Genomic DNA, 27409 nt, shown 5'->3' on the forward strand with positions numbered 1-27409 from the left:
CTCTTCATGCCCACACAGTGTTCTCTGAAGTCAGAAATCCTGAGCATTTCTGCTGCACTCACAGGGAATGGTTGTGAGACCTGAGAGGCAAAGGGATTCCCTGTGGCTCAGAGCAGAGTGAGGGAGCTGGCTGGACTTGTCCCCAGCTGCCTGAGCTTTTGTAGATGGAGGGCAATCACATTTATGTTACCCTGAAAAGAAGCCAGATGCTGCTGAGACCAGATGAATCCACTGCCAATCTGTCAATGCCCAGCCTTTCTCAAGGGACCTGAACAAGGTCTCAGCACCACACCTCTAGTCAAGGACTAGAGGGGACCCCAGGGTCCCGAGGGGGCCTCGGTACTCCGTATCCGAGTACATTCTGGAAGAGCTGAAGCGGAGTAAGGTGGGCTGGTGTCCTGGGCCCTGCAGAGCAATCCCTGCTCGAGCACCATGGCAGTGCTCTGAGACTGCCCGGGGTGCCCGGAGCAGCTTCTTGGCCAGCTGGGAGAGAAACCAAGGCCAGATGTGCTCTGCCTCTCAGGTGTTTGGCACACCCTAGGGCTTCACTCTTCCCTGCGGCCTGAGTGGGGAGGGCGAGCAGAGAGATGGGGGAATATCCTGGCTCCGTGCCTAGGACAGTTGCTGGCAGTCAGTCCCAGGCCTAATCCGTGTGCTGGAAACCTCCGGGCGCTTCTCTAGCCAAGGGATGTTGGCAAATCCTGTGAGGGGGGTGACGAAAGAAACAGAGGATGCGGCTCTTTTGCAAAGCTTTCCAAAGTGCCCCACCTTGCCCCATTGTCCCTGAGGAGCGGGCAGGGCACAGAGCAGTGTCCCCCTGCTCTGACAGTCATCCCTTTTCCCGTCTCTCAAGAACTCCCTCCTCGGCCTTTCTGTCTTTTCTGTGTGCAGGGCGTTTGGGTTGCGGGACTCGGGACCTTTGGTGTTGTCCGAGAGCAGTTCCATGGCAAAGAAGAGCTGCTCTTGATTCGAAGACCTTTCTTCCAGCTGGACATCGATGAGTTGTGGCTGGAGGAGATCTACTGTCCCACTGAGATCCTCCCTGGTGAGAAGGCAGCAGCCCCCCTCTTCCTGCCCCATGTCCGCAACGGTTTGTTCTCCCTGCTCTTTGGAAAGGCCTGGGAGAAGTAGAGGATTGTCTCCGACGGTCAGGGTACAGCTTGAGTTCCCCCAAAAGAAACTGTGCCCCAGGAGCAGTTCGTCTGAGCGACCCTTTCTCTGGGAACTTGTTCTGAATGTTGCAAGCAACTTGGGCTTGCTGTGGCAGTGAGGATGTTGCTTCTCCTTGCAGATGGTGTCAAGATCGAGCCGCTGAACTGCGTGCAGCTATCGCGAGCCACCTCCTTCCCACTGCACGTGGTGAAGAACTGTGTGCAAGAGACCATCCTCTTGTACTGCTTCCTCCTGAGGAGCAAGGAGCACGTCCCCTTTGCCTTCAGGGACATTGGTGTTCTGACGTGCGAAGATGGTTTCCCGTGCATGAAGTTTTATCTGGACTGTGTCAAACGTCTGGAGAGCACTGCGGGCCTTGTTGCACTGCTCCACAGTGTAAGTTGGTGAGGTTTTGAGGGCTACTTCAATTTCTTTGGGAATCCTAGTGAAGGGTGAGGAATCCGACCGCAGTTGGCCAGCTGACGCAGCTTGCGAGCTTGGACTGGAGACTGAATTCCCCTGGGCTCATGCAGCCTCCTCCTGGTGTCTGTTTGCAGTGTGCTCCCCCCGTGTCCGGGCAGCTCCCCCGGGACGAAGAAGGCAGACAGGCAGGAAACAGCTCCTCGAGCCAAGTCCACCACTGTTATAAATGACTGAGTCCCAAATAGGATTACAATCAAAGTTTACAATTTATTAAACGAATAGAGGCGAGCAAACAGCGCTGGGTGCGCCGGGAGTCTCTGCTCCACCAGGACGCACACCTGTTACGTAAGGCGGCTGGTTTTTATGCTCCTAGGCTAATACATATTCATTACTACTTCTAGAAGAGGCAGGGTTATTATAATTGGTTTCCCGAATCCAAAGTCCTCCCAGGTGCGCCTGCTTATCAGTCTCTGTTAGTCTCTTGGGGGCCGCTCAGACGGGGAGGCTCATATTCTTCCTCCTTATCTAGTGGTCTCTTGGCCGGCTGTCAGAAGTTACTGCACGTCCGTGCAGAGTCAGCAGGTTTTCTCTGAAGAAATCCCTTTGTTCTCTTATCACCTAAACCCAGGCCTCAATGTTAACCCTTCAAATCCCTTAGTGGCACGAATTGCTGGACCATTCCTTACAACCACCACTGCGCTCCCTGCTCCTGAAGCCTCCAGGAGAGCGCTGCAGGTACCTGCTCTGCCTTGCTGCAATGACCGTGCTGTTTGGGCCTGTGCAAAAGCCTCTTTGTGTGGAGCGATCCCGAGCAGGTCCCTTGGGATGCGTTCATTTCCACGTTTGTTACCTCCTTCATCTCTTCCTCAGGAGACAGAAGGTGGCGTCCCGCACAGCTTCCCTGCCTCTTACTGCCTCCCGTGTTGCCATGAGCCACTTCATTTTGACCAGGGGCCATGGAAAAGGAACAAGGCCTTTCTGGGTCATTGATGGCAGAGGGCTTTGGTCACCGCGGGCTGTTCAGCTGTGTTTGTCACGAGTTGAGGAGCCTGGCCTAGCTTCAGGGCCCCTCATCCTGGAGGGTCGAAGCACTGCTGACAGACCGGCTGAGGCGAGGGGGCAGGAGTGCGGGTTAGGCCTGAGGGACAGCTGAGACCAATCCTGTCTGCTGTTGTGTTTTTGTTTTGTTTTTTTTTCCTCCAGGAGGTCTGGAACCTGTCTTCACAGTGGGACCAAACAGACAGCTCATGGCCCACGTACCGAAAGCTACAAGAGCAAGCCCGGGCAGAAATGGCTGCATGGGAAGCCTGGTCTGAGGGGGAGGACCAACAGATACCCCAGCTACTGGCAGTGATCAACAGCGCTGAGAACAGCAGCGATCCTCTCCGCCAGGGCTCCGAGGGCGGCAGGTCCCAGGGTGGTGGGAGCAGGACGGGCACCAGGCCGCAGGGCAGGGCTTTGCCTGCTCCTCCCTGTGAGGGAGAGGTTGTCAGCAGAAAGGGAGGGATAAAAGCAGCAGCCAGACGTGGGCTGGCAGCACCGAGTCGCCTGGTTCCCAGGTCCTGTTGCAGGGCCCTTTCAAGAGGTCCTCTGGGAAACAGCACCTGTGTGTCCAGTCCTGTTTGATGAGAGCGTCTTCTCCTTGCAGCGATTCAACAGCCAACATGCTTGGACTCCCCGTCCTCCAGCCCAGCCCAGGAGCAAGGAGGTCAGGAAGAGGTGGAGGAAGGCTGAGAACCCTGCCCCAGCAGAGGAGTTGGGAGCAGCAGCCAAGCTGGAGAGACTCCAGCCTGAGTAAGTGTGTGCCGGCTCCGTTCCCGTCCTGGGGCACTCGAGTAGCTCTTGAGTGATGTCAGGACATGTCCAGGAGCCCGGTCCCTGAGTCCTGGGCTTGCCTCTGACACCCTTTGATTCCTCCTAAAGCAGGCATGACCTTGGTTACCGCCAAGGCCTAAAACTCATCACAGGTTGGAAGGGTGGGTGCACGTGGCACCGCATGGCTGCAGGGTCTGGATGAGGGGAGAGGCAGAAGGGGTGTCTGACAGAGGCTGAGGGATCCCTTTCTGCTGTGGAGGCACTCTCACCTTCCTGCCCTCTGCCCACCTCCCTGCCCTCTGCCCAGCCCAGCCCAGCTTCTCATGCTGGGCTGGCCCCAGGGCAGTGTCCGGAGCAGGCTGCTGCAGGGCTCTGGGCACTGCCACCACAGCCCCAGTCCCTCTGAAGGGCACGGCAGCTCCTGGGGGCACAGAGGGCTCAGCCCCACAGATGGGACATCCGAGGCACAAGCCAGCCCCTGGGAGGCCTGCAGCCCCTCCGTGCCATCCCTGGGGGTCTTCAGGCAGCTCCTCCTGCCCCAGGGCCAGGGCAGCCGGGCCTGAGCTGCTGCAGCCAGAAAGGGTTTGCTGGTCCCATTCCTTCCTCATCAGCTGAGATCAGGTCTCAGACAAAGAAGAGGCTGTAGCTGCATTTAGTTTGCTTAAATATGCTGAGAGCCTGGGGATAGCTCCTGCCGAGAGGCAAAACCCCTCTCTCAGCAGAAGGGATGAGGAACAAAGCCTTCATCCTGTTAGCCTGATCTCACAGTGATACCCAGGCACAAAGCTGCCAGGCTGGCACCATGACTGTGGCAGGGTGCCGCCCCGGCCAGCAACAAGCAGCATTTCAGGAGCATCCAGCCCTATTGCTTCTTGTGCAAGTGACTGGCCGCCTTCCCGAGCCTGTCGGGCTTCTCGTGCATTCGACACCGCAAAGAAAAGGGAAGACAAGGCGGTGAGGCACAGGGAGCGAGCAAAGGCAGGGGCGGGCAGGGGCGCCCCGGGCACACGGGCCGGGTCCCCCCCTCAGGCCCCGAGACGCCCCCAGCCCGCCCACGACCCCTAAGATGGCGGCGCCCGCCCTGCCTGGTCAGGCGGTCGCACGGTTGCCATGGCAGCGAGCCCCAGGCAGCCGGCAGGGGGTGGGGCTCCCTTTGCCTGGCGGCTCTGGCAGCCAATCGGCGCCCGGCAACCGGTGCTGCTTCTTTCCTCTGCTCTCACTTCCGCGCTCTCCTCCTGGGCCTTGTGTTGGGTTGGGCCCGATTGCTCCTGGAGCTTGGGCACAGTGCTGCTGGGTGGCAGTCCTGTGACTGCAGGCGGGGACGAGCAAGGGATAAGTCTTTGCCACAGCATTTGCATCACGTGAAGGGAAGCTGCTCGGGATAGCACCTGAGGGCTTGGGTCTTCTTGCGCAGTTGCTGTCAAACACACTCACCAGAAAACAGACTCTAAATAGGGACCTTGTTTTGCTTGTTTCTACACGGGCTCAGGGTGATAAGGGACGTTTTTAGCCTAGAGCAGAGGAGGGTCTGAAGGGATCTCACCAATGCCTATAAATACGAGAAGAAGGTGGTTTTTCTCGTATTTGTTTTTCCCCTTATATTTGTTGGTTTATTTCTTTGTCTTCTTTCTTATGAAGTTGTTACCCATCTGAACCCCCGAGTTCTCACACTTTTACCTTTTTCAATTCTCTCATTCATCCTGCTGTGAGGGGAGAGGGGAAAAAATGGCTGTGCGGTGCTTAGGTGCCTGGCAGGTTATACAGCATCAGTCCCTGTGTGTCTTCCCTTCCTCGTGCATGCTGTCTCCCACTGAATCCCACAGGAGCTGCAGAGTCATCTTTTGCCTGTGGACATCTTAATTCGGTACTGTCCCTGTGGGTGACTCCAGCTTGACTGATCTCTCCCTTTGTGAGGCTCCAGTCACTGCCTACCCTGGGCAAATGCTGTTCCCAGTTGAACCGGTTTGTGTGTGCTCAGCTGTATCCGTGTGTGCACGTTTGTGTGTGTGTACAAGACGGTGTGTTTATGTACACACATGGGCGTATTTGCTTGCTAGCGCAAGAGTGTTGGGTATTCTGGGGCAATTTCTCCTGGTTGCTGATGCAACAAGAAGCTGGGCTGGATCTTAGGGCTGAGGGACCTTTCCTGATGGCCTGAGGGGATGGTATATGGAGCATCAGGATGTTCTCAGTAGGCTCTCTTTTCCCATGGGGCTTGCAGAGGCTTCCAGCCATGCAGAGATCCAAGGATGTTGCAAGGATCCAAGGGCTTGCTCTTTCTGTGATCACAGCTTCACTCCAGTCCTTCAGGTGTACGTGAGCTGAGAAGCCTCGTCCGGTGGTGACTTTTGAGGTAAGGGCCAACAGATAGCTTGGGGGAAACTGTCTCAAGGATGCGTGCTGGCCCTAGGAACTGCAGGACAGAAGCAAACAGACACAGCTGCACAGGGTGAGAAGTAGACCCAGCTGGGTTGGGATCACTGCTGCCAAACCCTCTCACTGGGTTCCATGGTTGTGGCAGCTTCAGGCAGCTCCCCGTTAATTTCCTGGAGGATGTCCTCTGCCCTGACAGTTGTGGGACAGTCACGGCTGTGTACCTCAGTGACTGTTCACCATTTCTGCTGTCATCAGACACCAACAGCTTACTCCTAAATCCTACCCTCGGTCTCTCACAGCTCACAAAATGAGCTTTTTCTTTGCCTTATCCGTGGAGCAACAGGCTTTTCGGGGAGCAGCTGCTCAGCCCTGGTCTTGGCACCAGCTTTGAAAGAAGAACCAAGTCTTCAAGAAGAGCACTGGGGAGATGCAATTTTATTAGGCAGACGCTATCACAGAGTTTACTCTGGCCTGCTGTTATACACATATTATAAAGCCTCGAGAGTAAACAGAACAGTTTCATTCCGCAGTAGGTGGCCGAAGAATAAAGAAACATATTTCTAAGAAATTAGTAAATGCAAATGATACTGAGGATAAAAACTTCAATAATGATAAACAAGGAGCAGGCCTGCAAGGGAAGTCATTTGTGTAGATCATTTAAATTTATCACTAATCAGAAATATCCATGCAATCACTTTCCTAACAGCACCCTTAAGCTCCTTGTTTCTCATGCTGTAGATGAGGGGGTTCAATGCCGGTGGCACAACTGAGTACAGAACTGCCACCACCAGGTCCAGAGATGGTGAGATGGAGGGGGACTTCAGGTAGGCAAATATGGTCATGCTGAGAAACAGGGAGGCCACGGCCAGGTGAGGGAGACACATGGAAAAGGCTTTGAGCTGTCCCTGCTCAGAGGGCATCCTCAGTACAGCCCTGAAAATCTGCACATAGGACAGCACGATGAAAACAAAACAGCCAGACGCTAAACAGAATCCAACCATAATTATCCAAACTTCCCTGAGGTAGGAGTTTGAGCAGGAGAGCTTGAGGATCTTTGGAACTTCACAGAAGAACTGGTCCACAGCATTGCCTTGGCAAAGTGTCAGAGAAAATGCATTAGCAGTGTGCAGCACAGCATGGAGAAAGCCACTGCCCCAGGCAGCTGCTGCCATCTGGGCACAAGCTCTGCTGCCCAGGAGGCTCCCGTAGTGCAGGGGCTTGCAGATGGCAACGTAGCGGTCGTAGGACATGACAGTGAGAAGATAACACTCTGCTGAAAACAAAAAGAAAAAGAAAAAGACCTGGGCAGCACATCCTGTGTAGGAAATGGCCCTGGTGTCCCAGAGGGAATTGACCACGGCTTTGGGGAGAGTGGTGGAGATGCAGCCCAGGTCGAGGAGGGCGAGGTCGAGGAGGAAGAAGTACATGGGGGTGTGGAGGCGGTGGTCGCAGGCTGCGGCGGTGAGGATGAGGCCGTTGCCCAGGAGGGCAGCCAGGTAGATGGCCAGGAAGAGCGCGAAGTGCAGGAGCTGCAGCTCCCGCGTGTCTGCGAATGGCAGGAGGAGGAACTCGCTGATGGAGCTGCTGTTGGACATCTGATGCCTGTTGGGTATGGAGATCTGTACATGTAGTAAAAGGCAATGAAAAGTTAGGACAGGTTTCTCTGAGTGAACCCTATGCCATTCCTTGTAGACCTCCCCCTGCCATACTCCAATGCTTTTTGTTTCTCTGCTGGAATCTTTCATTTAGCTCCATGACATGAGCTTCATTTTTAAGGTTCAGTGTGCGATGAGGAGCAGGGGCCTCTGCTGCTGGTCTCGCGAGGGAATCAGTCCTGACCCAGTGCAGGGAGTACACAGGAACATAGCAGGAGGGCAAGGTTTTATTTTCAGATTTTGTCAGATGAAATGAATGCCCAGCCTATCTGGGCAATATGTTTCAGTACCTCGCCTCCCTCTGAGTGAAGAATTTCCTCCTAATCTCTAATCTAAATCTCCCCGCTTTTAGTTTAAAAACATTCCCCTGATCCTGTCATGATTTGATTGATCAAAAAAATAGCTCTCCATATTTTTAGAAGACCCCTTTAAATGCGGAAAAGCTGCAGTGAGGTCACCCTGCTCAGCCCCAGCTCTCTCAGCCTTTCTTCGAAGGAGAGGTGCTCCAGCATGCTGATCATCTTCATGTCAGCATGTTAACATCTGCATTCCGCTGCTACATAATGTAGTTGGCAGAAAGGAGTTTTAGGGGCAATGTTTTACACACATTCTCTTCCCCCTCTTCATGCCCACACAGTGTTCTCTGAAGTCAGAAATCCTGAGCATTTCTGCTGCACTCACAGGGAATGGTTGTGAGACCTGAGAGGCAAAGGGATTCCCTGTGGCTCAGAGCAGAGTGAGGGAGCTGGCTGGACTTGTCCCCAGCTGCCTGAGCTTTTGTAGATGGAGGGCAATCACATTTATGTTACCCTGAAAAGAAGCCAGATGCTGCTGAGACCAGATGAATCCACTGCCAATCTGTCAATGCCCAGCCTTTCTCAAGGGACCTGAACAAGGTCTCAGCACCACACCTCTAGTCAAGGACTAGAGGGGACCCCAGGGTCCCGAGGGGGCCTCGGTACTCCGTATCCGAGTACATTCTGGAAGAGCTGAAGCGGAGTAAGGTGGGCTGGTGTCCTGGGCCCTGCAGAGCAATCCCTGCTCGAGCACCATGGCAGTGCTCTGAGACTGCCCGGGGTGCCCGGAGCAGCTTCTTGGCCAGCTGGGAGAGAAACCAAGGCCAGATGTGCTCTGCCTCTCAGGTGTTTGGCACACCCTAGGGCTTCACTCTTCCCTGCGGCCTGAGTGGGGAGGGCGAGCAGAGAGATGGGGGAATATCCTGGCTCCGTGCCTAGGACAGTTGCTGGCAGTCAGTCCCAGGCCTAATCCGTGTGCTGGAAACCTCCGGGCGCTTCTCTAGCCAAGGGATGTTGGCAAATCCTGTGAGGGGGGTGACGAAAGAAACAGAGGATGCGGCTCTTTTGCAAAGCTTTCCAAAGTGCCCCACCTTGCCCCATTGTCCCTGAGGAGCGGGCAGGGCACAGAGCAGTGTCCCCCTGCTCTGACAGTCATCCCTTTTCCCGTCTCTCAAGAACTCCCTCCTCGGCCTTTCTGTCTTTTCTGTGTGCAGGGCGTTTGGGTTGCGGGACTCGGGACCTTTGGTGTTGTCCGAGAGCAGTTCCATGGCAAAGAAGAGCTGCTCTTGATTCGAAGACCTTTCTTCCAGCTGGACATCGATGAGTTGTGGCTGGAGGAGATCTACTGTCCCACTGAGATCCTCCCTGGTGAGAAGGCAGCAGCCCCCCTCTTCCTGCCCCATGTCCGCAACGGTTTGTTCTCCCTGCTCTTTGGAAAGGCCTGGGAGAAGTAGAGGATTGTCTCCGACGGTCAGGGTACAGCTTGAGTTCCCCCAAAAGAAACTGTGCCCCAGGAGCAGTTCCTCTGAGCGACCCTTTCTCTGGGAACTTGTTCTGAATGTTGCAAGCAACTTGGGCTTGCTGTGGCAGTGAGGATGTTGCTTCTCCTTGCAGATGGTGTCAAGATCGAGCCGCTGAACTGCGTGCAGCTATCGCGAGCCACCTCCTTCCCACTGCACGTGGTGAAGAACTGTGTGCAAGAGACCATCCTCTTGTACTGCTTCCTCCTGAGGAGCAAGGAGCACGTCCCCTTTGCCTTCAGGGACATTGGTGTTCTGACGTGCGAAGATGGTTTCCCGTGCATGAAGTTTTATCTGGACTGTGTCAAACGTCTGGAGAGCACTGCGGGCCTTGTTGCACTGCTCCACAGTGTAAGTTGGTGAGGTTTTGAGGGCTACTTCAATTTCTTTGGGAATCCTAGTGAAGGGTGAGGAATCCGACCGCTGTTGGCCAGCCCGGACATGGCAGGCAAGTCAAATGCCCTTCCCCTCGCTTGCCCCCTTAGCTGCTTTCTCCGTTAACAAAGAGAGTTTCTTCTGAGCATCTGGGCGCTTGCCCCTGCAAAAAGCCTGGCAGTGTTACTGTACAGCCTCCATATTCTGCCATGCAGCTCCTCCAGAGCAGAACAAAGGTTCATGGAAGAGGCTTTGGAGGAGGGCTTTGGAGAGAAGGCTTTCTTTTGGCTTGGGAGACAGGTTTGCTTCCTGTCAATGAGAGCCGTGAGAAAACCGCCTCAGAAACCCTCCAGCAGGTCTGTGTCTCTTTGCAGAGAATGTGGCCGGCACATCTGACCGCCTTCAGTGGCGAGACCACCGCTCGTGGGATCCAGATGTTCCCAAGGTGAGTGCATTTCCTCCGCAGCCCTTGGCTGACCCAGCGGGAGGCTTCCTGGGAAAGTTTCTTTCAGGCATTTTTTTCAAACGCTATCCCAAACGTTGTGGCAGGCACAAGAGAGTGCTGAGGTAGGGAGATGGCATGACTGCCCTCCTTACCTGACGGCTTTCTCTGATGCTACTGGCTCCGCAGCGATAACCTGTTTTCCACCCATGAGCGCACCGTGTTTCAGGGCCACAGAGGAGAAGCTGAAGTAAAGCCCGGGTGGGCCATAATGGTGTCTCTCGGCTCCTGTCCTTGCGCAAGACACTGCTCCTCTCCTTCTTCCACCAAAAAGGGCCTGGATGCGGGCATCCCGAGCCTTCCTGAAGGCAGGTGGTGCCACAGCTTCGCGTTTGGCTCTCTCTGTCTCTGCTGAAGTGAACACAGCCAGTCCAATACGCCCGCTCGTTGTGGAACTGCCGTCTGCTGCAGAGGCTGACGCAGCTTGCGAGCTTGGACTGGAGACTGAATTCCCCTGGGCTCATGCAGCCTCCTCCTGGTGTCTGTTTGCAGTGTGCTCCCCCCGTGTCCGGGCAGCTCCCCCGGGACGAAGAAGGCAGACAGGCAGGAAACAGCTCCTCGAGCCAAGTCCACCACTGTTATAAATGACTGAGTCCCAAATAGGATTACAATCAAAGTTTACAATTTATTAAACGAATAGAGGCGAGCAAACAGCGCTGGGTGCGCCGGGAGTCTCTGCTCCACCAGGACGCACACCTGTTACGTAAGGCGGCTGGTTTTTATGCTCCTAGGCTAATACATATTCATTACTACTTCTAGAAGAGGCAGGGTTATTATAATTGGTTTCCCGAATCCAAAGTCCTCCCAGGTGCGCCTGCTTATCAGTCTCTGTTAGTCTCTTGGGGGCCGCTCAGACGGGGAGGCTCATATTCTTCCTCCTTATCTAGTGGTCTCTTGGCCGGCTGTCAGAAGTTACTGCACGTCCGTGCAGAGTCAGCAGGTTTTCTCTGAAGAAATCCCTTTGTTCTCTTATCACCTAAACCCAGGCCTCAATGTTAACCCTTCAAATCCCTTAGTGGCACGAATTGCTGGACCATTCCTTACAACCACCACTGCGCTCCCTGCTCCTGAAGCCTCCAGGAGAGCGCTGCAGGTACCTGCTCTGCCTTGCTGCAATGACCGTGCTGTTTGGGCCTGTGCAAAAGCCTCTTTGTGTGGAGCGATCCCGAGCAGGTCCCTTGGGATGCGTTCATTTTCACGTTTGTTACCTCCTTCATCTCTTCCTCAGGAGACAGAAGGTGGCGTCCCGCACAGCTTCCCTGCCTCTTACTGCCTCCCGTGTTGCCATGAGCCACTTCATTTTGACCAGGGGCCATGGGAAAGGAACAAGGCCTTTCTGGGTCATTGATGGCAGAGGGCTTTGGTCACCGCGGGCTGTTCAGCTGTGTTTGTCACGAGTTGAGGAGCCTGGCCTAGCTTCAGGGCCCCTCATCCTGGAGGGTCGAAGCACTGCTGACAGACCGGCTGAGGCGAGGGGGCAGGAGTGCGGGTTAGGCCTGAGGGACAGCTGAGACCAATCCTGTCTGCTGTTGTGTTTTTGTTTTGTTTTTTTTTCCTCCAGGAGGTCTGGAACCTGTCTTCACAGTGGGACCAAACAGACAGCTCATGGCCCACGTACCGAAAGCTACAAGAGCAAGCCCGGGCAGAAATGGCTGCATGGGAAGCCTGGTCTGAGGGGGAGGACCAACAGATACCCCAGCTACTGGCAGTGATCAACAGCGCTGAGAACAGCAGCGATCCTCTCCGCCAGGGCTCCGAGGGTGGCAGGTCCCAGGGTGGTGGGAGCAGGACGGGCACCAGGCCGCAGGGCAGGGCTTTGCCTGCTCCTCCCTGTGAGGGAGAGGTTGTCAGCAGAAAGGGAGGGATAAAAGCAGCAGCCAGACGTGGGCTGGCAGCGCCGAGTCGCCTGGTTCCCAGGTCCTGTTGCAGGGCCCTTTCAAGAGGTCCTCTGGGAAACAGCACCTGTGTGTCCAGTCCTGTTTGATGAGAGCGTCTTCTCCTTGCAGCGATTCAACAGCCAACATGCTTGGACTCCCCGTCCTCCAGCCCAGCCCAGGAGCAAGGAGGTCAGGAAGAGGTGGAGGAAGGCTGAGAACCCTGCCCCAGCAGAGGAGTTGGGAGCAGCAGCCAAGCTGGAGAGACTCCAGCCTGAGTAAGTGTGTGCCGGCTCCGTTCCCGTCCTGGGGCACTCGAGTAGCTCTTGAGTGATGTCAGGACATGTCCAGGAGCCCGGTCCCTGAGTCCTGGGCTTGCCTCTGACACCCTTTGATTCCTCCTAAAGCGGGCATGACCTTGGTTACCGCCAAGGCCTAAAACTCATCACAGGTTGGAAGGGTGGGTGCACGTGGCACCGCATGGCTGCAGGGTCTGGATGAGGGGAGAGGCAGAAGGGGTGTCTGACAGAGGCTGAGGGATCCCTTTCTGCTGTGGAGGCACTCCCACCTTCCTGCCCTCTGCCCACCTCCCTGCCCTCTGCCCAGCCCAGCCCAGCTTCTCATGCTGGGCTGGCCCCAGGGCAGTGTCCGGAGCAGGCTGCTGCAGGGCTCTGGGCACTGCCACCACAGCCCCAGTCCCTCTGAAGGGCACGGCAGCTCCTGGGGGCACAGAGGGCTCAGCCCCACAGATGGGACATCCGAGGCACAAGCCAGCCCCTGGGAGGCCTGCAGCCCCTCCGTGCCATCCCTGGGGGTCTTCAGGCAGCTCCTCCTGCCCCAGGGCCAGGGCAGCCGGGCCTGAGCTGCTGCAGCCAGAAAGGGTTTGCTGGTCCCATTCCTTCCTCATCAGCTGAGATCAGGTCTCAGACAAAGAAGAGGCTGTAGCTGCATTTAGTTTGCTTAAATATGCTGAGAGCCTGGGGATAGCTGCTGCCGAGAGGCAAAACCCCTCTCTCAGCAGAAGGGATGAGGAACAAAGCCTTCATCCTGTTAGCCTGATCTCACAGTGATACCCAGGCACAAAGCTGCCAGGCTGGCACCATGACTGTGGCAGGGTGCCGCCCCGGCCAGCAACAAGCAGCATTTCAGGAGCATCCAGCCCTATTGCTTCTTGTGCAAGTGACTGGCCGCCTTCCCGAGCCTGTCGGGCTTCTCGTGCATTCGACACCGCAAAGAAAAGGGAAGACAAGGCGGTGAGGCACAGGGAGCGAGCAAAGGCAGGGGCGGGCAGGGGCGCCCCGGGCACACGGGCCGGGTCCCCCCCTCAGGCCCCGAGACGCCCCCAGCCCGCCCACGACCCCTAAGATGGCGGCGCCCGCCCTGCCTGGTCAGGCGGTCGCACGGTTGCCATGGCAGCGAGCCCCAGGCAGCCGGCAGGGGGTGGGGCTCCCTTTGCCTGGCGGCTCTGGCAGCCAATCGGCGCCCGGCAACCGGTGCTGCTTCTTTCCTCTGCTCTCACTTCCGCGCTCTCCTCCTGGGCCTTGTGTTGGGTTGGGCCCGATTGCTCCTGGAGCTTGGGCACAGTGCTGCTGGGTGGCAGTCCTGTGACTGCAGGCGGGGACGAGCAAGGGATAAGTCTTTGCCACAGCATTTGCATCACGTGAAGGGAAGCTGCTCGGGATAGCACCTGAGGGCTTGGGTCTTCTTGCGCAGTTGCTGTCAAACACACTCACCAGAAAACAGACTCTAAATAGGGACCTTGTTTTGCTTGTTTCTACACGGGCTCAGGGTGATAAGGGACGTTTTTAGCCTAGAGCAGAGGAGGGTCTGAAGGGATCTCACCAATGCCTATAAATACGAGAAGAAGGTGGTTTTTCTCATATTTGTTTTTCCCCTTATATTTGTTGGTTTATTTCTTTGTCTTCTTTCTTATGAAGTTGTTACCCATCTGAACCCCCGAGTTCTCACACTTTTACCTTTTTCAATTCTCTCATTCATCCTGCTGTGAGGGGAGAGGGGAAAAAATGGCTGTGCGGTGCTTAGGTGCCTGGCAGGTTATACAGCATCAGTCCCTGTGTGTCTTCCCTTCCTCGTGCATGCTGTCTCCCACTGAATCCCACAGGAGCTGCAGAGTCATCTTTTGCCTGTGGACATCTTAATTCGGTACTGTCCCTGTGGGTGACTCCAGCTTGACTGATCTCTCCCTTTGTGAGGCTCCAGTCACTGCCTACCCTGGGCAAATGCTGTTCCCAGTTGAACCGGTTTGTGTGTGCTCAGCTGTATCCGTGTGTGCACGTTTGTGTGTGTGTACAAGACGGTGTGTTTATGTACACACATGGGCGTATTTGCTTGCTAGCGCAAGAGTGTTGGGTATTCTGGGGCAATTTCTCCTGGTTGCTGATGCAACAAGAAGCTGGGCTGGATCTTAGGGCTGAGGGACCTTTCTTGATGGCCTGAGGGGATGGTATATGGAGCATCAGGATGTTCTCAGTAGGCTCTCTTTTCCCATGGGGCTTGCAGAGGCTTCCAGCCATGCAGAGATCCAAGGATGTTGCAAGGATCCAAGGGCTTGCTCTTTCTGTGATCACAGCTTCACTCCAGTCCTTCAGGTGTACGTGAGCTGAGAAGCCTCGTCCGGTGGTGACTTTTGAGGTAAGGGCCAACAGATAGCTTGGGGGAAACTGTCTCAAGGATGCGTGCTGGCCCTAGGAACTGCAGGACAGAAGCAAACAGACACAGCTGCACAGGGTGAGAAGTAGACCCAGCTGGGTTGGGATCACTGCTGCCAAACCCTCTCACTGGGTTCCATGCTTGTGGCAGCTTCAGGCAGCTCCCCATTAATTTCCTGGACGATGTCCTCTGCCCTGACAGTTGTGGGACAGTCACGGCTGTGTACCTCAGTGACTGTTCACCATTTCTGCTGTCATCAGACACCAACAGCTTACTCCTAAATCCTACCCTCGGTCTCTCACAGCTCACAAAATGAGCTTTTTCTTTGCCTTATCCGTGGAGCAACAGGCTTTTCGGGGAGCAGCTGCTCAGCCCTGGTCTTGGCACCAGCTTTGAAAGAAGAACCAAGTCTTCAAGAAGAGCACTGGGGAGATGCAATTTTATTAGGCAGACGCTATCACAGAGTTTACTCTGGCCTGCTGTTATACACATATTATAAAGCCTCGAGAGTAAACAGAACAGTTTCATTCCGCAGTAGGTGGCCGATGAATAAAGAAACATATTTCTAAGAAATTAGTAAATGCAAATGATACTGAGGATAAAAACTTCAATAATGATAAACAAGGAGCAGGCCTGCAAGGGAAGTCATTTGTGTAGATAGAGGGGAAATTTATCACTAATCAGAAATATCCATGCAATCACTTTCCTAACAGCACTCTTAAGCTCCTTGTTTCTCATGCTGTAGATGAGGGGATTCAATGCCGGTGGCACAACTGAGTACAGAACTGCCACCACCAGGTCCAGAGATGGTGAGATGGAGGGGGACTTCAGGTAGGCAAATATGGTCATGCTGAGAAACAGGGAGGCCACGGCCAGGTGAGGGAGGCACGTGGAAAAGGCTTTGAGCTGTCCCTGCTCAGAGGGCATCCTCAGTACAGCCCTGAAAATCTGCACATAGGACAGCACGATGAAAACAAAACACCCAGACGCTAAACAGAATCCAACCATAATTATCCAAACTTCCCTGAGGTAGGAGTTTGAGCAGGAGAGCTTGAGGATCTTTGGAACTTCACAGAAGAACTGGTCCACAGCATTGCCTTGGCAAAGTGTCAGAGAAAATGCATTAGCAGTGTGCAGCACAGCATGGAGAAAGCCACTGCCCCAGGCAGCTGCTGCCATCTGGGCACAAGCTCTGCTGCCCAGGAGGCTCCCGTAGTGCAGGGGCTTGCAGATGGCAACGTAGCGGTCGTAGGACATGACAGTGAGAAGATAACACTCTGCTGAAAACAAAAAGAAAAAGAAAAAGACCTGGGCAGCACATCCTGTGTAGGAAATGGCCCTGGTGTCCCAGAGGGAATTGACCACGGCTTTGGGGAGAGTGGTGGAGATGCAGCCCAGGTCGAGGAGGGCGAGGTCGAGGAGGAAGAAGTACATGGGGGTGTGGAGGCGGTGGTCGCAGGCTGCGGCGGTGAGGATGAGGCCGTTGCCCAGGAGGGCAGCCAGGTAGATGGCCAGGAAGAGCGCGAAGTGCAGGAGCTGCAGCTCCCGCGTGTCTGCGAATGGCAGGAGGAGGAACTCGCTGATGGAGCTGCTGTTGGACATCTGATGCCTGTTGGGTATGGAGATCTGTACATGTAGTAAAAGGCAATGAAAAGTTAGGACAGGTTTCTCTGAGTGAACCCTATGCCATTCCTTGTAGACCTCCCCCTGCCATACTCCAATGCTTTTTGTTTCTCTGCTGGAATCTTTCATTTAGCTCCATGACATGAGCTTCATTTTTAAGGTTCAGTGTGCGATGAGGAGCAGGGGCCTCTGCTGCTGGTCTCGCGAGGGAATCAGTCCTGACCCAGTGCAGGGAGTACACAGGAACATAGCAGGAGGGCAAGGTTTTATTTTCAGATTTTGTCAGATGAAATGAATGCCCAGCCTATCTGGGCAATATGTTTCAGTACCTCGCCTCCCTCTGAGTGAAGAATTTCCTCCTAATCTCTAATCTAAATCTCCCCGCTTTTAGTTTAAAAACATTCCCCTGATCCTGTCATGATTTGATTGATCAAAAAAATAGCTCTCCATATTTTTAGAAGACCCCTTTAAATGCGGAAAAGCTGCAGTGAGGTCACCCTGCTCAGCCCCAGCTCTCTCAGCCTTTCTTCGAAGGAGAGGTGCTCCAGCATGCTGATCATCTTCATGTCAGCATGTTAACATCTGCATTCCGCTGCTACATAATGTAGTTGGCAGAAAGGAGTTTTAGGGGCAATGTTTTACACACATTCTCTTCCCCCTCTTCATGCCCACACAGTGTTCTCTGAAGTCAGAAATCCTGAGCATTTCTGCTGCACTCACAGGGAATGGTTGTGAGACCTGAGAGGCAAAGGGATTCCCTGTGGCTCAGAGCAGAGTGAGGGAGCTGGCTGGACTTGTCCCCAGCTGCCTGAGCTTTTGTAGATGGAGGGCAATCACATTTATGTTACCCTGAAAAGAAGCCAGATGCTGCTGAGACCAGATGAATCCACTGCCAATCTGTCAATGCCCAGCCTTTCTCAAGGGACCTGAACAAGGTCTCAGCACCACACCTCTAGTCAAGGACTAGAGGGGACCCCAGGGTCCCGAGGGGGCCTCGGTACTCCGTATCCGAGTACATTCTGGAAGAGCTGAAGCGGAGTAAGGTGGGCTGGTGTCCTGGGCCCTGCAGAGCAATCCCTGCTCGAGCACCATGGCAGTGCTCTGAGACTGCCCGGGGTGCCCGGAGCAGCTTCTTGGCCAGCTGGGAGAGAAACCAAGGCCAGATGTGCTCTGCCTCTCAGGTGTTTGGCACACCCTAGGGCTTCACTCTTCCCTGCGGCCTGAGTGGGGAGGGCGAGCAGAGAGATGGGGGAATATCCTGGCTCCGTGCCTAGGACAGTTGCTGGCAGTCAGTCCCAGGCCTAATCCGTGTGCTGGAAACCTCCGGGCGCTTCTCTAGCCAAGGGATGTTGGCAAATCCTGTGAGGGGGGTGACGAAAGAAACAGAGGATGCGGCTCTTTTGCAAAGCTTTCCAAAGTGCCCCACCTTGCCCCATTGTCCCTGAGGAGCGGGCAGGGCACAGAGCAGTGTCCCCCTGCTCTGACAGTCATCCCTTTTCCCGTCTCTCAAGAACTCCCTCCTCGGCCTTTCTGTCTTTTCTGTGTGCAGGGCGTTTGGGTTGCGGGACTCGGGACCTTTGGTGTTGTCCGAGAGCAGTTCCATGGCAAAGAAGAGCTGCTCTTGATTCGAAGACCTTTCTTCCAGCTGGACATCGATGAGTTGTGGCTGGAGGAGATCTACTGTCCCACTGAGATCCTCCCTGGTGAGAAGGCAGCAGCCCCCCTCTTCCTGCCCCATGTCCGCAACGGTTTGTTCTCCCTGCTCTTTGGAAAGGCCTGGGAGAAGTAGAGGATTGTCTCCGACGGTCAGGGTACAGCTTGAGTTCCCCCAAAAGAAACTGTGCCCCAGGAGCAGTTCGTCTGAGCGACCCTTTCTCTGGGAACTTGTTCTGAATGTTGCAAGCAACTTGGGCTTGCTGTGGCAGTGAGGATGTTGCTTCTCCTTGCAGATGGTGTCAAGATCGAGCCGCTGAACTGCGTGCAGCTATCGCGAGCCACCTCCTTCCCACTGCACGTGGTGAAGAACTGTGTGCAAGAGACCATCCTCTTGTACTGCTTCCTCCTGAGGAGCAAGGAGCACGTCCCCTTTGCCTTCAGGGACATTGGTGTTCTGACGTGCGAAGATGGTTTCCCGTGCATGAAGTTTTATCTGGACTGTGTCAAACGTCTGGAGAGCACTGCGGGCCTTGTTGCACTGCTCCACAGTGTAAGTTGGTGAGGTTTTGAGGGCTACTTCAATTTCTTTGGGAATCCTAGTGAAGGGTGAGGAATCCGACCGCTGTTGGCCAGCTGACGCAGCTTGCGAGCTTGGACTGGAGACTGAATTCCCCTGGGCTCATGCAGCCTCCTCCTGGTGTCTGTTTGCAGTGTGCTCCCCCCGTGTCCGGGCAGCTCCCCCGGGACGAAGAAGGCAGACAGGCAGGAAACAGCTCCTCGAGCCAAGTCCACCACTGTTATAAATGACTGAGTCCCAAGTAGGATTACAATCAAAGTTTACAATTTATTAAACGAATAGAGGCGAGCAAACAGCGCTGGGTGCGCCGGGAGTCTCTGCTCCACCAGGACGCACACCTGTTACGTAAGGCGGCTGGTTTTTATGCTCCTAGGCTAATACATATTCATTAATACTTCTAGAAGAGGCAGGGTTATTATAATTGGTTTTCCGAATCCAAAGTCCTCCCAGGTGCGCCTGCTTATCAGTCTCTGTTAGTCTCTTGGGGGCCGCTCAGACGGGGAGGCTCATATTCTTCCTCCTTATCTAGTGGTCTCTTGGCCGGCTGTCAGAAGTTACTGCACGTCCGTGCAGAGTCAGCAGGTTTTCTCTGAAGAAATCCCTTTGTTCTCTTATCACCTAAACCCAGGCCTCAATGTTAACCCTTCAAATCCCTTAGTGGCACGAATTGCTGGACCATTCCTTACAACCACCACTGCGCTCCCTGCTCCTGAAGCCTCCAGGAGAGCGCTGCAGGTACCTGCTCTGCCTTGCTGCAATGACCGTGCTGTTTGGGCCTGTGCAAAAGCCTCTTTGTGTGGAGCGATCCCGAGCAGGTCCCTTGGGATGCGTTCATTTCCACGTTTGTTACCTCCTTCATCTCTTCCTCAGGAGACAGAAGGTGGCGTCCCGCACAGCTTCCCTGCCTCTTACTGCCTCCCGTGTTGCCATGAGCCACTTCATTTTGACCAGGGGCCATGGAAAAGGAACAAGGCCTTTCTGGGTCATTGATGGCAGAGGGCTTTGGTCACCGCGGGCTGTTCAGCTGTGTTTGTCACGAGTTGAGGAGCCTGGCCTAGCTTCAGGGCCCCTCATCCTGGAGGGTCGAAGCACTGCTGACAGACCGGCTGAGGCGAGGGGGCAGGAGTGCGGGTTAGGCCTGAGGGACAGCTGAGACCAATCCTGTCTGCTGTTGTGTTTTTGTTTTGTTTTGTTTTGGTTTTTTTCCTCCAGGAGGTCTGGAACCTGTCTTCAAAGTGGGACCAAACAGACAGCTCATGGCCCACGTACCGAAAGCGACAAGAGCAAGCCCGGGCAGAAATGGCTGCATGGGAAGCCTGGTCTGAGGGGGAGGACCAACAGATACCCCAGCTACTGGCAGTGATCAACAGCGCTGAGAACAGCAGCGATCCTCTCCGCCAGGGCTCCGAGGGCGGCAGGTCCCAGGGTGGTGGGAGCAGGACGGGCACCAGGCCGCAGGGCAGGGCTTTGCCTGCTCCTCCCTGTGAGGGAGAGGTTGTCAGCAGAAAGGGAGGGATAAAAGCAGCAGCCAGACGTGGGCTGGCAGCGCCGAGTCGCCTGGTTCCCAGGTCCTGTTGCAGGGCCCTGCTGTGTGGCAGTCCTGTGACTGCAGGCGGGGACGAGCAAGGGATAAGTCTTTGCCACAGCATTTGCATCACGTGAAGGGAAGCTGCTCGGGATAGCACCTGAGGGCTTGGGTCTTCTTGCGCAGTTGCTGTCAAACACACTCACCAGAAAACAGACTCTAAATAGGGACCTTGTTTTGCTTGTTTCTACACGGGCTCAGGGTGATAAGGGACGTTTTTAGCCTAGAGCAGAGGAGGGTCTGAAGGGATCTCACCAATGCCTATAAATACGAGAAGAAGGTGGTTTTTTTCGTATTTGTTTTTCCCCTTATATTTGTTGGTTTATTTCTTTGTTTTCTTTCTTATGAAGTTGTTAACTATCTGAACCCCCGAGTTCTCACACTTTTTGCTTTTTCAATTCTCTCTGTTATAAATGACTGAGTCCCAAATAGGATTACAATCAAAGTTTACAATTTATTAAATGAATAGAGGCAAGCAAACAGCGCTGGGTGCGCCGGGAGTCTCTGCTCCACCAGGACGCACCCAGCGCTGTTTGCTTGCCTCTATTCATTTAATAAATTGTAAACTTTGATTGTAATCCTATTTGGGACTCAGTCATTTATAACAACTGGGGGCTCGTCCGGTATGGTCTTGGTTCCTGAATTCTGACTTGATCTAGGAGGGGCGCCCCCACCATTTGGTGGCTCCTGTTCGAGTCAGGTCGGGGCTAATGCCATCTTGAACCTGAATAAGGGCAAGCAAAGATTTAGATTTTTTTATGAGCTCCCTTTGCCGGCTGCAGCACTATATTTTGCCCGTAATTCTGCGCGCGAAGATCCGAATGAAGACGACGGAGTTGTAAGTATTTAAGGCGTATACCGTTCGGTTGGGTGGGATTCGGTTGCCTGTGTGTGTGAGAGTGTGACTGAGACGGAACGTAGTTCCGAAGCGATTGTGGAGGTCTTCTAGCCGCGGTTCCAATCTCCCGCGAGGGACTTGGCCGGTGAAGGACCGAAGCGATTCCTATAGGATTCGTGGGTGGGTGATAGGTCCTAAACCCCCTGCAAGACACTCTCACTAAGGCAACCAAGGGCTGTAGGAATTGCCACAGTAAAATTCCTAGATGGGTCAGACAAAATTGAAGACCTGGGACCAGAGAAAAGGGAGCAAATTACCAGACATACCACCAGAAAGTTCATTAGCGATAATGATTAGAAATTGGAACGATAGGGGCCCCAGAAAAGGGAAAAAGTAAATTAAAAATGGTTCAGTATTGTATGACAGAATGGCCAAAGGAGCCTTTAAGACCACATGTCTTTTGGCCCGTTTTCGGATCCTTTGAAGACTGGGTTTGCCAGGCCTTAAATATACATGTTAATTCAAAGGAACCTTTTAGCCAGGAGGAAAGTGATTATGCAGGATTATGGATCAGGATCTCACGTCCTTTTCCAGCCTCAATATTTACACTAAAAGCAGACGAGAAGTTTGACGAAGAAGAGAACAAAAAAGTAAAAAATAAAAAAAAAAGGAAAAAGAAAAAGATGATGAATGGGAGTCATTGGATAACCTACCACCTCTATATCCTAACAATCCACCCCCGGTGGTGCATCTTGTAATCCTGTTTTGTTCTTAAATGTTTTGACTGTGTCAAGGAGGAAGGTGGGAGCATTATCTAAGTAACAGTTTAGAAGTTTGGGTATATTCGCGGTGGTGTTCGGTCAGTTTCCCAAGTATCGGGGGAGGGGGGCTGACTGATTATCAAAGTGGTAGAACGGAGAGCCACTTCTTTGGTGGTTCGGGCCTGAGCCCTGGGAATTCGGTAAGAAGGGGGAGAGCGAATTTATTTAGGCCTCAATACCTTTTTAAACCCCCATCTTGACGGATACACAGGAGTGATTCCTTGTTTTGTGTAGGCTTACTAACAAAGTGCATGAGAAAAATTAGCATTTGGCTTGAAATTCGGTCTTATTGAAATGTAAATTTTGTGGAAAAGGTGGTATTGTTTGTCTAGAAGACAGAAGGCTGAGTGCTTCAGGTGTTTTTTCCGAAGTCCTGCGGATTTATGATTGGAATGGGGCTCATTAATAATCTGAAATAGTAAAGTTTGTATGTGGAAAGAAGAGTTTAATCCCAGAGAATTGGGACATTTGGGAAGAAGATTAGGAAAAGATAGTAAAAACCTGCAATAAAAAGGTTTGCGTGGAAATTGAAACAAGGGACAGTAACTAATATAAATAAATAAAAGGGAATGGGAAATCAAGGAAAAGGGGAAAATCCAAAAAAAAAGACGTCCTAAAAAAAAAAAAAAAAGCCTCCTTGGGTGCATATTGGCACATTGGAAGGATATTGTTAGAAATGGGGGCACAGAAAGCAAGAGGACTTTCACTAAGTATTGCAATCAATGGTGGCCACTATATAAACTAAATGGCCACTTTATGGATCAATCGACTATAACAGTGTCTTGCAATTAATGTTTTTGAGGAGAGAAGGAAAACAGGATGAAATGCTGTATAGTGATATGTTGTTTCAGCATGTTGGAGGGAAAAGGTTTGGAATTAAGTTGGCCCCTGACTGAGCCTTTGGTGTTGGCATTAGAAAAGTACGGGCTGGAGAAAGATAAAGGAAGTGTTAAAAGGATTGTTGAAGGTGTTAAAGGTTGTGTGGCATGTAGTATTTAACAGAGCTGTTTGAAGTTGAATGAGCAGGGAAAGAGGATGTAGGAATGTTAATAGTTCCGTCTCAACCCGAGGCTGAGATCAGGGAAAGAGGATGTAGGAATGTTAATAGTTCCGTCTCAACCCGAGGCTGAGATCTCTAAATCGCGGGTGTGAACCCTCTGGGGCAGGGGGACCGTGATGGGTCCGAGAGAGTTGTCGTGGAAACAGAAAAGCAGCTAACTCTTGAAACAACCTGAGTTCCTGTGTGAGCTCAGATTGCCAATGGGACCGCTCAGGGAACTTTCAACCATTGCATTCCCCTGACCGACCCCCTCACTGAGACCCTAATCACCCCGGAAATTATGTAAATACTAAAATCTGGTTAAATTGGGAAATGAGAATCTGTTCCAACAAGGTCCAAAAGAAACCCCTATGGAATTTATGGAATTTTTGAATTTCTGGACCAACTTTGAAATGCAATGGAAAAAAAAAAATGGACCTGGCTTAAAAAAAAAAAAAAAAAGAGAGAGAGAGGCAACTGGCTAGCCTCTTTCCAGGGCAATCAGCCCCTGATATCAGAAAGAAATTGTCTTAGGCTGCAGGACAAACTTACAACAGTCAGGAATGATGGGGACCTGGGGCATCTACCCTAGCAGGTCCACTAGTTGAAATAAAGCTAGGAAACGAAGACAGAGGCTTGAATTTTTTGTTGGTTATGGGAGCTTCTTTCTCTGTGTTAATTAGGCTGTAAATGTAATAGGAGCAACATATTCAGTGTTAAATAGTTTAAAAGGACGATTAGGAACTAAGACAACTACAATAATTGGAGCCACAGGGAAAGAGGAGGAATGGTCATTCTTACAACCCCTTGATTTGCGTTTTGGGGGTAAGGAACTAACCCATGAATTTTAGTATGTACCAGAATGCCCGATGCCACTCTTGGGACGGGATCTATTAGCCAAATTAGATGCAACAATAACCTTTGAGGATGGAGAATTAATAATGAAGGTACCTGAGTCCAAAGTAGGCCAAATCCTAATGATCAAAGATAAACCCTTTGTTAATATTCCAAGAGAAGCAGAAAATGCAGTTATAGCAACAGTACGGGAAACAGATGTACCAGGGAAGTCGAAACTGGCACAACTGGTAAAGGTGGAATTAAAGGAAGGAGCCAAACCTGTTTGAATCAAACAATATCCACTTAAGATAGAAGCTAGGCACAGGAATGGTGAAAATTATTGACAAATTTCTCAAATATCAGATTCTGGAAGAATGTAAATCGGAATACAATACTCCAATTTTTCCAGTAAAGAAGCCGAATGGCGAGTATAGATTTGTACAAGATCTTAGAGCAATAAATGAAATAACAAAGGACATTCACCCGGTAGTAGCTAATCCTTACACATTGTTAACATCTGTGAAAGGGAAATATAAATGGTTTACCGTGATAGATTTAAAGGATGCCTTCTTTTGCATACCTCTTGATAAAGATAGTAGAAAATTATTTGCCTTCAAATGGGAAAACGTATTGAAGTTTTTGGACCACATATGGTAACAACCGTTTTGGAACAAAGGGGGGGGGGGGCACTGGTTATCACCCAGCTGGATGATGAAATATCAGGCAATCCTAACTGAACAAGATGACATAACCTTGAAAACGACTAACCTGTTATATCCAGCAGTATTTCTAGGAACCGTTCCAGAAGAAGGACCGTTGGAACACAGTTGTGTGGAAATAATCGAACATACGCCAGCCACAAAGATTTGAAGGATGTACCCCTTGAAAGGTATTCAGTGGGAATACCACACTCCGTGGCACCCACAAAGCTCAGGGAAAGTAGAAAGGATGAATCAAACAATAAAACAACAATTGGCTAAGTTAATGATCAAGACACAGCTGCCCTGGACGAAATGCTTACCATTGGCACTTTTAAACATAAGAACTAAACCACACAGTGAGACTGGTTATCATCATATGAAATGTTATATGGTATGCCTTATTCTCAAGGGATGCCCCTAGGGAACAATGTAGTTGAGGATCATAGTATCCAGAAATACATAATTACCATTGGAAGGAGATTACAGGAGATAAGAGAAATTGGGATGATGACTCAGACACCACCTTTAGGATTTGCTATTCATAAAATACAACCAGGAGACAAGGTCTTAATAAAAACCTGGAGAGAAGAATCATTGAACCCCCGATGGGAGGGACTGTACCTTGTTTTACTTACTACTGAAACAGCTGTGAGAACAGCAGAAAGGGGTTGGACCCACGCATCCAGAATAAAAGGACCAATAACTACCGAAGCCTGGAGGGTTGAGTCCACTCCTGGGGAACTGAAACTGAGACTAAAGAGGAACTGATATCCCAGCAATGAGGTTCTGCATGAATTAAGGGCACTGGATAAAGAGGACAAGGCTGAAGGGAGGAAAGGGAGAAGGCAAGACTGGGGTAGGACCCTCCACTGCGGCGTGTATGGTCTACCGAGGGAGGCAACCCCTATGGGTATTGACCGCCAAGTGAGAGTGCCTCGACCGGACTTCTCCCACACCAAGATCAGTTTGTCCTGAGAAAAATAACATGAGAACCTTTTAAACCCATAATAAAATTGTGATTAGTTTTTCCAGGAGCTGGATCACCCTGAAGGGTTGAATGGTAACACAAGCTCTGAAAGCGGGCCCAACCCCATGATTGAAGGCGCTTCCCACACTTTCAAGATTGGACGGCGAAAAAGGCTTATAATATGACAGGTCGCCAAAGAGAACTGAATTGTGACTGTAAGTGGAAACCCAACGTGGGAGCTTGGAAGCGTGCATATACGAGTACAAACGGGGCAGACATTGTAACAGGACCACTCGGTAACAAGGACACTCTGTATTATCACGCCCCAAAGGGTAAAGATGGATGGGATGGCCATTTTCCAAACGGGACGTGGGCCCTAAAGAGACATTATTGGGTGTGTGGCAAACATGCTTACAAGAGGCTACCCGGAAACTGGTCGGGAATATGCTATGTGGGGTACATAAGACCCTTGTTCTTTTTATTGTCACAAACACAAGGAAATCATTTAGGAATAAGATTATATGATGACCTGAACAGAGTAAAACGATCTATTGATACTTCCTTATCCGGGGATAGTGCCCAAAAATGGGGAAAGGATGAATGGCCTCCTGAAAGAATCATACAGCATTATGGGCCAGCTACGTGGAACCCGAATGAGTTGGTATCAGGAGCCCGAGAACCTATTTATAATTTGAACCGAACAATTAGGTCGCAAGCTATCCTCGAAGTTGTAACCAATCAAACAGCGACGACCTTGGATCTTCTGGCTGATCAATCCACTCAGATGAGGAATGCTATCTTTCAACGTAGAATGGTCTTAGACTATTTACTAGCAGAAGAAGGGGGAGTGTGTGGAAAACTGAACGATTCTAATTGTTGTTTACAAATTGATGATAATGGAAAAGTGGTTCAGCAGATAACAAAAGAAATTAAAAAGCTAGCCCACGTCCCAGTACAAACTTGGAAGGGTATGGATTGGGATTTCTTTCCATGGTTGCCCGGTGGACCATGGGTTAAAAGAATGCTATTTTTATTTTTATGTGGTGTAATGACATTATTGTTTATACCTTGTATGATACCTTGCTTTACGTTGTTGATACGGCGGATAATAAATAGCACCCAATTTGTGATGACTTTGGGAGAGAAAAGGTGATGTGTCGATAATGATGCTTAAGAAATGGACACCCCGAGAACTGACTGATGAAATCCAACTGCTACTAACAAAAGTTGAAGAAGAGACACGAATTGATGATATTAAAAAAAAAAAAAGGGAGGAATTGTAAGGAATAGTCCAGCAATTCGTGCCACTAAGGGGTGTGAAGGGTTAACATTGAGGCCTGGGTTTAGGCGAGAAGAGAACAAAGGGATTTCTTCAGAGAAAAACTGCTGACTTTGCACAGACGTGCAGTAACTTCTGACAGCCGGCCAAGAGACCACTAGATAAGGAGGAAGAATATGAGCCTCCCTGTCCGAGCGGCCCCCGAGAAACCAACAGAGACTGATAAGCAGGCGCACCTGGGAGGACTTTGGATTCGGGAAACCAATTATAATAACCCTGCCTCTTCTAGAAGTAGTAATGAATATGTATTAGCCTAGGAGCATAAAAACCAGCCGCCTTAAGTAACAGGTGTGCGTCCTGGTGGAGCAGAGACTCCCGGCGCACCCAGCGCTGTTTGCTCGCCTCTATTCGTTTAATAAATTGTAAACTTTGATTGTAATCTTATTTGGGACTCAGTCATTTATAACATCTCATTCATCCTGCTGTGAGGGGAGAGGGGAAAAAACGGCTGTGCGGTGCTTAGGTGCCTGGCAGGTTATACAGCATCAGTCCCTGTGTGTCTTCCCTTCCTTGTGCATGCTGTCTCCCACTGAATCCCACAGGAGCTGCAGAGTCATCTTTTGCCTGTGGACATCTTAATTCGGTACTGTCCCTGTGGGTGACTCCAGCTTGACTGATCCCTCCCTTTGTGAGGCTCCAGTCACTGCCTACCCTGGGCAAATGCTGTTCCCAGTTGAACCGGTTTGTGTGTGCTCAGCTGTATCCGTGTGTGCACGTTTGTGTGTGTGTACAAGACGGTGTGTTTATGTACACACATGGGCGTATTTG

General features: G+C 51.8%; 1 protein-coding gene and 1 long non-coding RNA gene across 2 annotated transcripts; one reads left to right on the forward strand and one right to left on the reverse strand.

Annotated features, from left to right (window-relative positions):
- Positions 1-13205: 13205 nt before the first annotated feature.
- On the reverse strand, positions 13206-16260 carry LOC310891215 (olfactory receptor 14C36-like; the record flags this gene model as incomplete). Its single annotated transcript, XM_083853495.1, has 1 exon — positions 13206-16260. One exon carries the CDS (start codon positions 16258-16260, stop codon positions 15304-15306), a length of 957 nt encoding a protein of 318 aa, XP_083709621.1. The 3' UTR covers positions 13206-15303.
- A 1277-nt stretch (positions 16261-17537) lies between these two features.
- Positions 17538-26623, forward strand: LOC310891209. Its single transcript, XR_014577478.1, has 2 exons — positions 17538-18487; positions 19727-26623. It is a non-coding gene; the product is annotated as an uncharacterized lncRNA (long non-coding RNA).
- The last annotated feature ends 786 nt before the right edge of the window (positions 26624-27409 follow it).

The sequence above is a fragment of the Anser anser genome, assembly GCF_964211835.1.
Source record: "Anser anser genome assembly, contig: HAP1_SCAFFOLD_105, whole genome shotgun sequence".
In the NCBI taxonomy this organism is placed as follows: Eukaryota; Metazoa; Chordata; class Aves; order Anseriformes; family Anatidae; genus Anser; species Anser anser.